This window comes from Argopecten irradians, chromosome 6 (assembly GCF_041381155.1).
Source record: "Argopecten irradians isolate NY chromosome 6, Ai_NY, whole genome shotgun sequence".
In the NCBI taxonomy this organism is placed as follows: Eukaryota; Metazoa; Mollusca; class Bivalvia; order Pectinida; family Pectinidae; genus Argopecten; species Argopecten irradians.
The window spans coordinates 46,716,682-46,728,958 of record NC_091139.1 but is presented as its reverse complement, the minus strand read 5'-3'; the positions used below and the strand labels follow the sequence as shown (position 1 = coordinate 46,728,958).

Sequence of the window (12,277 nt, the reverse complement as noted above, 5' to 3'; positions counted from 1 at the left end):
ACATCTACTCCAAACCCACGACTCCATGTGTAACTATACAGTAAAAACATCTACTCCAAACCCATGACTCCATGTGTAACTATACAGTAAAACATCTACTCCAAACCCACGACTCCATGTGTAACTATACAGTAAAACATCTACTCCAAACCCACGACTCCATGTGTAACTATACAGTAAAACATCTACTCCAAACCCACGACTCCATGTGTAACTATACAGTAAAACATCTACTCCAAACCCACGACTCCATGTGTAACTATACAGTAAAAAATCTACTCCAAACCCACGACTCCATGTGTAACTATACAGTAAAACATCTACTCCAAACCCATGACTCCATGTGTAACTATACAGTAAAACATCTACTCCCAAACCCACGACTCCATGTGTAACTATACAGTAAAACATCTACTCCAAACCCACGACTCCATGTGTAACTATACAGTAAAACATCTACTCCAAACCCACGACTCCATGTGTAACTATACAGTAAAACATCTACTCCAAACCCACGACTCCATGTGTAACTATACAGTAAAACATCTACTCCAAACCCATGACTCCATGTGTAACTATACAGTAAAACATCTACTCCCAAACCCACGACTCCATGTGTAACTATACAGTAAAACATCTACTCCAAACCCACGACTCCATGTGTAACTATACAGTAAAACATCTACTCCCAAACCCACGACTCCATGTGTAACTATACAGTAAAACATCTACTCCAAACCCACGACTCCATGTGTAACTATACAGTAAAACATCTACTCCAAACCCACGACTCCATGTGTAACTATACAGTAAAACATCTACTCCAAACCCACGACTCCATGTGTAACTATACAGTAAAACATCTACTCCAAACCCACGACTCCATGTGTAACTATACAGTAAAACATCTACTCCAAACCCACGACTCCATGTGTAACTATACAGTAAAACATCTACTCCAAACCCACGACTCCATGTGTAACTATACAGTAAAACATCTACTCCAAACCCACGACTCCATGTGTAACTATACAGTAAAACATCTACTCCAAACCCACGACTCCATGTGTAACTATACAGTAAAACATCTACTCCAAACCCACGACTCCATGTGTAACTATACAGTAAAACATCTACTCCAAACCCACGACTCCATGTGTAACTATACAGTAAAACATCTACTCCAAACCCACGACTCCATGTGTAACTATACAGTAAAACATCTACTCCAAACCCACGACTCCATGTGTAACTATACAGTAAAACATCTACTCCAAACCCACGACTCCATGTGTAACTATACAGTAAAACATCTACTCCAAACCCACGACTCCATGTGTAACTATACAGTAAAACATCTACTCCAAACCCACGACTCCATGTGTAACTATACAGTAAAACATCTACTCCAAACCCACGACTCCATGTGTAACTATACAGTAAAACATCTACTCCAAACCCATGACTCCATGTGTAACTATACAGTAAAACATCTACTCCAAACCCACGACTCCATGTGTAACTATACAGTAAAACATCTACTCCAAACCCACGACTCCATGTGTAACTATACAGTAAAAACATCTACTCCAAAACCCACGACTCCATGTGTAACTATACAGTAAAACATCTACTCCAAACCCACGACTCCATGTGTAACTATACAGTAAAACATCTACTCCAAACCCACAACTCCATGTGTAACTATACAGTAAAACATCTACTCCAAACCCATGACTCCATGTGTAACTATACAGTAAAACATCTACTCCAAACCCACGACTCCATGTGTAACTATACAGTAAAACATCTACTCCAAACCCACGACTCCATGTGTAACTATACAGTAAAACATCTACTCCAAACCCACGACTCCATGTGTAACTATACAGTAAAACATCTACTCCCAAACCCACGACTCCATGTGTAACTATACAGTAAAACATCTACTCCAAACCCACGACTCCATGTGTAACTGTAACATACAGTAAAACATCTACTCCAAACCCACGACTCCATGTGTAACTATACAGTAAAACATCTACTCCAAACCCACGACTCCATGTGTAACTATACAGTAAAACATCTACTCCAAACCCACGACTCCATGTGTAACTATACAGTAAAACATCTACTCCAAACCCACGACTCCATGTGTAACTATACAGTAAAACATCTACACCAAACCCACGACTCCATGTGTAACTATACAGTAAAACATCTACTCCAAACCCACGACTCCATGTGTAACTATACAGTAAAACATCTACTCCAAACCCATGACTCCATGTGTAACTATACAGTAAAACATCTACTCCAAACCCACGACTCCATGTGTAACTATACAGTAAAACATCTACACCAAACCCACGACTCCATGTGTAACTATACAGTAAAACATCTACTCCAAACCCACGACTCCATGTGTAACTATACAGTAAAACATCTACTCCAAACCCTCGACTCCATGTGTAACTATACAGTAAAACATCTACTCCAAACCCACGACTCCATGTGTAACTATACAGTAAAACATCTACTCCAAACCCACGACTCCATGTGTAACTATACAGTAAAACATCTACTCCAAACCCATGACTCCATGTGTAACTATACAGTAAAACATCTACTCCCAAACCCACGACTCCATGTGTAACTATACAGTAAAACATCTACTCCAAACCCACGACTCCATGTGTAACTATACAGTAAAACATCTACTCCAAACCCACGACTCCATGTGTAACTATACAGTAAAACATCTACTCCAAACCCACGACTCCATGTGTAACTATACAGTAAAACATCTACTCCAAACCCACGACTCCATGTGTAACTATACAGTAAAACATCTACTCCAAACCCACGACTCCATGTGTAACTATACATAACATCTACTCCAAACCCACGACTCCATGTGTAACTATACAGTAAAACATCTACTCCAAACCCACGACTCCATGTGTAACTATACAGTAAAAACATCTACTCCAAACCCACGACTCCATGTGTAACTATACAGTAAAACATCTACTCCAAACCCACGACTCCATGTGTAACTATACAGTAAAACATCTACTCCAAACCCACGACTCCATGTGTAACTATACAGTAAAACATCTACTCCCAAACCCACGACTCCATGTGTAACTATACAGTAAAACATCTACTCCAAACCCACGACTCCATGTGTAACTATACAGTAAAAACATCTACTCCAAACCCACGACTCCATGTGTAACTATACAGTAAAACATCTACTCCCAAACCCACGACTCCATGTGTAACTATACAGTAAAACATCTACTCCAAACCCACGACTCCATGTGTAACTATACAGTAAAACATCTACTCCAAACCCACGACTCCATGTGTAACTATACAGTAAAACATCTACTCCAAACCCACGACTCCATGTGTAACTATACAGTAAAACATCTACTCCAAACCCACGACTCCATGTGTAACTATACAGTAAAACATCTACTCCAAACCCACGACTCCATGTGTAACTATACAGTAAAACATCTACTCCAAACCCACGACTCCATGTGTAATTATATAGTGAAACATCTACTCCAAACCCACGACTCCATGTGTAACTATACAGTAAAACATCTACTCCAAACCCACGACTCCATGTGTAACTATACAGTAAAACATCTACTCCAAACCCATGACTCCATGTGTAACTATACAGTAAAACATCTACTCCAAACCCACGACTCCATGTGTAACTATACAGTAAAACATCTACTCCAAACCCACGACTCCATGTGTAACTATACAGTAAAACATCTACTCCAAACCCACGACTCCATGTGTAACTATACAGTAAAACATCTACTCCAAACCCACGACTCCATGTGTAACTATACAGTAAAACATCTACTCCAAACCCACGACTCCATGTGTAACTATACAGTAAAACATCTACTCCAAACCCACGACTCCATGTGTAACTATACAGTAAAACATCTACTCCAAACCCACGACTCCATGTGTAACTATACAGTAAAACATCTACTCCAAACCCACGACTCCATGTGTAACTATACAGTAAAACATCTACTCCAAACCCACGACTCCATGTGTAACTATACAGTAAAACATCTACTCCAAACCCACGACTCCATGTGTAACTATACAGTAAAACATCTACTCCAAACCCACGACTCCATGTGTAACTATACAGTAAAACATCTACTCCAAACCCACGACTCCATGTGTAACTATACAGTAAAAACATCTACACCAAAAACACAAGACTCCATGTGTAACTATACAGTAAAACATCTACTCCAAACCCACGACTCCATGTGTAACTATACAGTAAAACATCTACTCCAAACCCACGACTGCATGCGTAACTATACATAACATCTACTCCAAACCCACGACTCCATGTGTAACTATACAGTAAAAACATCTACTCCAAAACCCACGACTCCATGTGTAACTATACAGTAAAACATCTACTCCAAACCCACGACTCCATGTGTAACTATACAGTAAAACATCTACTCCAAACCCACGACTCCATGTGTAACTATACAGTAAAACATCTACTCCAAACCCACGACTCCATGTGTAACTATACAGTAAAACATCTACTCCAAACCCACGACTCCATGTGTAACTATACAGTAAAACATCTACTCCAAACCCACGACTCCATGTGTAACTATACAGTAAAACATCTACACCAAACCCACGACTCCATGTGTAACTATACAGTAAAACATCTACTCCAAACCCACGACTCCATGTGTAACTATACAGTAAAACATCTACTCCAAACCCACGACTCCATGTGTAACTATACAGTAAAACATCTACTCCAAACCCACGACTCCATGTGTAACTATACAGTAAAACATCTACTCCAAACCCACGACTCCATGTGTAACTATACAGTAAAACATCTACTCCAAACCCACGACTCCATGTGTAACTATACAGTAAAACATCTACTCCAAACCCACGACTCCATGTGTAACTATACAGTAAAACATCTACTCCAAACCCACGACTCCATGTGTAACTATACAGTAAAACATCTACTCCAAACCCACGACTCCATGTGTAACTATACAGTAAAACATCTACACCAAACCCATGACTCCATGTGTAACTATACAGTAAAACATCTACTCCAAACCCATGACTCCATGTGTAACTATACAGTAAAACATCTACACCAAACCCACGACTCCATGTGTAACTATACAGTAAAACATCTACTCCAAACCCACGACTCCATGTGTAACTATACAGTAAAACATCTACTCCAAACCCATGACTCCATGTGTAACTATACAGTAAAACATCTACTCCAAACCCACGACTCCATGTGTAACTATACAGTAAAACATCTACTCCAAACCCACGACTCCATGTGTAACTATACAGTAAAACATCTACTCCAAACCCACGACTCCATGTGTAACTATACAGTAAAACATCTACACCAAACCCACGACTCCATGTGTAACTATACAGTAAAACATCTACTCCAAACCCACGACTCCATGTGTAACTATACAGTAAAACATCTACTCCAAACCCACGACTCCATGTGTAACTATACAGTAAAACATCTACTCCAAACCCACGACTCCATGTGTAACTATACAGTAAAACATCTACTCCAAACCCACGACTCCATGTGTAACTATACAGTAAATAACATCTACTCCAAACCCACGACTCCATGTGTAACTATACAGTAAAACATCTACTCCAAACCCACGACTCCATGTGTAACTATACAGTAAAACATCTACTCCAAACCCACGACTCCATGTGTAACTATACAGTAAAACATCTACTCCAAACCCATGACTCCATGTGTAACTATACAGTAAAACATCTACTCCAAACCCACGACTCCATGTGTAACTATACAGTAAAACATCTACTCCAAACCCACGACTCCATGTGTAACTATACAGTAAAACTCTTTGGCTCTTTGTAATTGCTATCAAAAATTTGCATAGCAACAATAGAGGAATAATTTCCTTCAGCACAACCTGAGGGACCCACTTGATGGACAAAATACAACACAGTATAAGCCCTATTGTGTCAGTAGGTTATGTTATATGGTCAGTTACTTAAGGTCTACAGCTTCCAGAGAGTGCTATCACTCAATGAAGACACATAAACCAAACTTCAAATTTAAGTCGAAATTGTATACATAATTAAGGGATGCAGAAAAGATAATCACATATAAATATGAAACTTTTGTATGTCTGAATAAATGTTCACATTCTATAGCATATCTACCGGTACATATATGTCCAAAGTCCCTTGCTCTGCAATATGAAAAAAAATCTTAAATTTAATGATTCTCTTAACTCACCTTCGGGCAGGTGAGCTAAATACAAGTAAATGATAATTATTTACATCTAGATTAAAAACAAATTAGTGTTAGTAATGATCCATTTATCTGGGAAAAAAAATTATGACACAGCCGTGACCATAGCTTCTTGAACATAGTTTCTTCCACTACAAACAATATTTAAAACATGAAGCTTCCAACGTAATGATAGGCATTAAATAACTGTGCATTTAATGTTCTGGTTCAAAGGTCATTGAAACAGAAAAAAATCTTTGTTCAAGTACCGCAGTATTTATGAAATAGTGAAAAAATATAACTTAGAGATTTCTTTTTAGTTATACCACTAATTAATGAATGATGAAAACTTCAACATGAATGAACGTGTGTGTACGGAGGAAAGCAGAAAGAAGCCAGGTGTAATTCTTTGTAGACAAAATAAACAAAGGATTGTAATATGTCAATTTTATTTTGTCACACCTAAATTTCATAAAGTCGAAACTAATTACATTTTAACATAAAGTTTATGAACATCCTCACTCTGTTAAGTACTATGTCCATAAAAGATTATTATGAGATATTTATGATATTATCAAAATTTGATTTTGGTCACATCTAAATTAAATATTAAATTAAAAACTAAAATCACACTTACTGAGGACAATTAAGTAGATCTGACCACCAAGTGTTACAGTATTAGTGGATATATATTGTTATGTTTTTTTTTTTTTTTTGAAAACATCTAAATTAAATGAATTAAAAATTACAAAACATTTAAACTTGAAGTAAAACCATAGATACCGCGGTTTACATCTCAAACAAACAACAGTACATCACAGTAAATACATCATTTCTATGTAACAACCACGGTGACTATAAATTATGGGAAATTATAGTTAAAGCAAGCTCAACTTGTTTTCAGACTTGTATTGTAAGTATGCCTTTATACATATCTCTTTGTTTTAAAAGACAAAAAAAAACAAAAACAAAAAAACACATTTCTAACATACTCTCACACACATTATCGTCGTGACCATGGAAACACTTTGATCTACAAATCAGTTTCTAAATTGTACACCGAAAAAGCTAGTTATATCCCTGCTTTCTTCATGAGAAAAAAATGTGGAGTATGAATCATTGATATAGAACGATCTTGTTTGTAGTTTTAGGCTTGTCAGCACACAGAGAAATTCATAAATACATTCATATATTTTTGTATATTTTCGCATAATTGATAGTTTGATTAATTCACCCCTGCAGTTTGATAATGGAAAATTCTAGTGTTATAAATAGAAAAGTTCAAATGTGTGTTAAGGGGTGAATGAGTCAACATGCCATTACCATCAAATTATTAATGTAGTTACAGACTGCATTCTTTATACTTATTTACATCAGAAAAGTAATGGCACAGTCATTGGTCAATCCAGGTGAACTTCCACATCATGAAATAAAAACATAATTCCAACATAGATATCACAAATAATATCACATTACTAAGGCAACCGTCATCAAGATCCAAACTCTGTCGTATCGGATGTGATTGGTTTGTATTCGTAAGCTCCGCGGCCATCCATCTTCAGATAGTACTGCAACCAAGGACAGACTTACATTTAGAAATTATTTCCATATGGTCAGATGAACAATAAGACAAAGTAAAACAGAATCACAATACTAGAAGTACTGTAAATGCAAGTAGAGTTAATTATTAAATTGATCATAAAAGTATGGAGAAATAGTTCAACTATAGATAACCTAGCAATAAGACTGCCAAATTTTCATTCCTTTAATTTCATTTTTCTTTTTTAAGGTAAAAATTACATTTGTTTATTATCCACAAAACATGGCTATACAATCAAACTGCATTTCCAATTGATATGCAGTCTTTAAGTTACAAGAATGTAAGTAGAATTACAAGTGAACATGACATTAGGAAAATGACTGATAATGAGTCTTACCTCGTGGTGTTACAAGTAATGAGTCTTACCTCGTGGTGTTACATAGAGATTGAACAGTGTTTTGATTGCGTTAAAGGTGGTATGAACGCAATGGGATACAGACATATTCAATGTAGCGCGTTAGCGCTACATGTAGAATATGTCTGTATCCCATTGCGTTCATACCACCTTTAACGCAATCAAAACACTGTTCAATCTATATATTTACATAAATAAATCTACTTTTACGTAAAATTTAAAACAGTTGGGTAACTACGGTAGTCAGGATGACCGAAGATATAGTTCCGATTGTTGAATGTTATAGCTGCAGTTTGGTTTGAAATACAACAATGACACTTTTCAATTATTTTCAACTTACATTTTTTTACAATTTGATAATATATATTAATAATGTCCATTTCGAATAAAAATTCAGATAACCAAGGCGGAACGACTACCGGTATGTATCGTTGTCAGGGTAGTGATGCGGTCCGAAGTGGAGCGAGCCGCCATATTTGATTTTCAACCGAGGAAAGTGACTGTGATAAAGCCTATTGATGGTATGACCGTTGAGCTGCTGAATGTTTGTCATGTATGTATCGGTCTAAGAACGCGATATACACTAAATTCTTCATAGTCATGATTTTTATTTTATTGTACGGAGGATAGACAAGTGTTTGCGTGTGTGTAGGCCTATTTTGAATGCGAAGACGGGGCCATTTAAGCTGATGATACTGTTTCGGATAGGCTACCTGTAATGGTTTTATTTCTGGAAACCTGTATATGATCCGTTAACCTATTGTTCGCTTAGACGCTCCCAGAATTGTTCACCGACAATCAGATGTTCTGTATATTTAGGTGAGATGAGTGACCGTACACACATACTACATCTGACGTAACTATGGGATTCCCCGAACATTCCTGAGGAAAGCCCCCCGGTTGTAGCCCCGACCAGCGATTCATTTTGTAGTTTATTACCGTTACAATGCTTGAACACATGTTTTGTTTTGATGTCAAATACATATTTAATTGGATCTAATAAAAACTCTTCATTGTTATTTTAAAATTCGTCAACTTATGATGCAAAATCTTATCGAAGCGTGAACTAGAAGTAGTCCGAACCTGCACTGCGTTTGTATTCATACGTCATTGCGTTTACGCTAATTTGAACGCAATTCCCCTCCCGTTGACTATATAGGGGCATATGTAAATATAAGAACATGACACCAGGAAAATGACTGATAATGAGTCTTACCTCGTGGTGTTACAAGAACATGACACCAGGAAAATGACTGATAATGTGTCTTACCTCGTGGTGTTACAAGAACATGACACCAGGAAAATGCCTGATAACGAGTCTTACCTCGTGGTGTTACAAGAACATAACACCAGGAAAATGACTGATAACGAGTCTTACCTCGTGGTGTTACAAGAACATGATACCAGGAAAATGCCTGATAACGAGTCTTACCTCGTGGTGTTACAAGAACATGACACCAGGAAAATGACTGATAACGAGTCTTACCTCGTGGTGTTACAAGTCATAAGTCTTACCTCGTGGTGTTACAAGTAATGAGTCTTACCTCTGGTGTTACAAGTAATAAGTCTTACTTCGTGGTGTTACAAGTAATGAGTCTTACTCGTGGGTTACAAGTCATAAGTCTTACCTCGTGGTGTTACAAGTAATGAGTCTTACCTCGTGGTGTTACAAGTAATAAGTCTTACTTCGTGGTGTTACAAGTAATGAGTCTTACTTCGTGGTGTTACAAGAACATGACACCAGGAAAATGACTGATAATGTATCTTACCTCGTGGTGTTACAAGTCATAAGTCTTACTTCGTGGTGTTACAAGAACATGACACCAGGAAAATGACTGATAACGAGTCTTACCTCGTGGTGTTACAAGTAATGAGTCTTACCTCGTGGTGTTACAAGAACATGACACCAGGAAAATGACTGATAATGTGTCTTACCTCGTGGTGTTACAAGTAATGAGTCTTACCTCGTGGTGTTACAAGAACATGACACCAGGAAAATGACTGATAATGTGTCTTACCTCGTGGTGTTACAAGTAATGAGTCTTACCTCGTGGTGTTACAAGAACATGACACCAGGAAAATGACTGATAATGAGTCTTACCTCGTGGTGTTACAAGTAATGAGTCTTACCTCGTGGTGTTACAAGTAATGAGCCTTACTTCGTGGTGTTACAAGTAATGAGTCTTACCTCGTGGTGTTACAAGAACATGACACCAGGAAAATGACTGATAATGAGTCTTACCTCGTGGTGTTACAAGTAATGAGTCTTACCTCGTGGTGTTACAAGTAATGAGCCTTACCTCGTGGTGTTACAAGTAATGAGTCTTACCTCGTGGTGTGTTACAAGTAATGAGTCCTTACCTCGTGGTGTTACAAGAACCTGACACCAGTGGTGTGACTGATAATGTGTCTTACCTCGTGGTGTTACAAGTAATGAGTCTTACCTCGTGGTGTTACAAGAACATGACACCAGGAAAATGACTGATAATGAGTCTTACCTCGTGGTGTTACAAGTAATGAGTCTTACCTCGTGGTGTTACAAGAACATGACACCAGGAAAATGCCTGATAACGAGTCTTACCTCGTGGTGTTACAAGTAATGAGTCTTACCTCGTGGTGTTACAAGAACATGACACCAGGAAAATGCCTGATAACGAGTCTTACCTCGTGGTGTTACAAGTAATGAGCCTTACCTCGTGGTGTTACAAGAACATGACACCAGGAAAATGACTGATAACGAGTCTTACCTCGTGGTGTTACAAGTAATGAGCCTTACCTCGTGGTGTTACAAGAACATGACACCAGGAAAATGACTGATAACGAGTCTTACCTCGTGGTGTTACAAGTAATGAGTCTTACCTCGTGGTGTTACAAGAACATGACACCAGGAAAATGACTGATAATGAGTCTTACCTCGTGGTGTTACAAGTAATAAGTCTTACCTCGTGGTGTTACAAGTAATGAGTCTTACCTCGTGGTGTTAATACAAGTAATGAGTCTTACCTCGTGGTGTTACAAGTAATGAGTCTTACCTCGTGGTGTTACAAGTAATGAGTCTTACCTCGTGGTGTTACAAGAACATGACACCAGGAAAATGACTGATAACGAGTCTTACCTCGTGGTGTTACAAGTAATGAGTCTTACCTCGTGGTGTTACAAGAACATGACACCAGGAAAATGACTGATAACGAGTCTTACCTCGTGGTGTTACAAGTAATGAGTCTTACCTCGTGGTGTTACAAGAACATGACACCAGGAAAATGACTGATAACGAGTCTTACCTCGTGGTGTTACAAGTAATGAGCCTTACCTCGTGGTGTTACAAGAACATGACACCAGGAAAATGACTGATAACGAGTCTTACCTCGTGGTGTTACAAGTAATGAGTCTTACCTCGTGGTGTTACAAGAACATGACACCAGGAAAATGACTGATAACGAGTCTTACCTCGTGGTGTTACAAGTAATGAGTCTTACCTCGTGGTGTTACAAGAACATGACACCAGGAAAATGACTGATAACGAGTCTTACCTCGTGGTGTTACAAGTAATGAGCCTTACCTCGTGGTGTTACAAGAACATGACACCAGGAAAATGACTGATAATGAGTCTTACCTCGTGGTGTTACAAGTAATGTGTCTTACCTCGTGGTGTTACAAGAACATGACACCAGGAAAATGACTGATAATGAGTCTTACCTCGTGGTGTTACAAGTAATGAGTCTTACCTCGTGGTGTTACAAGAACATGACACCAGGAAAATGACTGATAACGTGTCTTACCTCGTGGTGTTACAAGTAATGAGTCTTACCTCGTGGTGTTACAAGTAATAAGTCTTACCTTGTGGTGTTACAAGAACATGACACCAGGAAAATGCCTGATAACGAGTCTTACCTCGTGGTGTTACAAGTAATGAGTCTTACCTCGTGGTGTTACAAGAACATGACACCAGGAAAATGACTGATAATGT

The 12,277-nt window shown here is 38.2% G+C and overlaps 1 protein-coding gene across 1 annotated transcript in view; it reads right to left on the bottom strand.

Moving 5' to 3' along the window:
* Positions 1-7,047: 7,047 nt before the first annotated feature.
* Positions 7,048-12,277, bottom strand: part of LOC138326082 (ATP-binding cassette sub-family D member 3-like) — a 42,473-nt gene continuing 37,243 nt past the window's right edge. Inside the window, exon 27 of the mRNA XM_069272222.1 lies at positions 7,048-7,923. Within this exon, the coding sequence (XP_069128323.1) occupies positions 7,846-7,923 (78 nt within the window). The 3' untranslated portion in view covers positions 7,048-7,845. The remainder of the gene's footprint in view (positions 7,924-12,277) is intronic.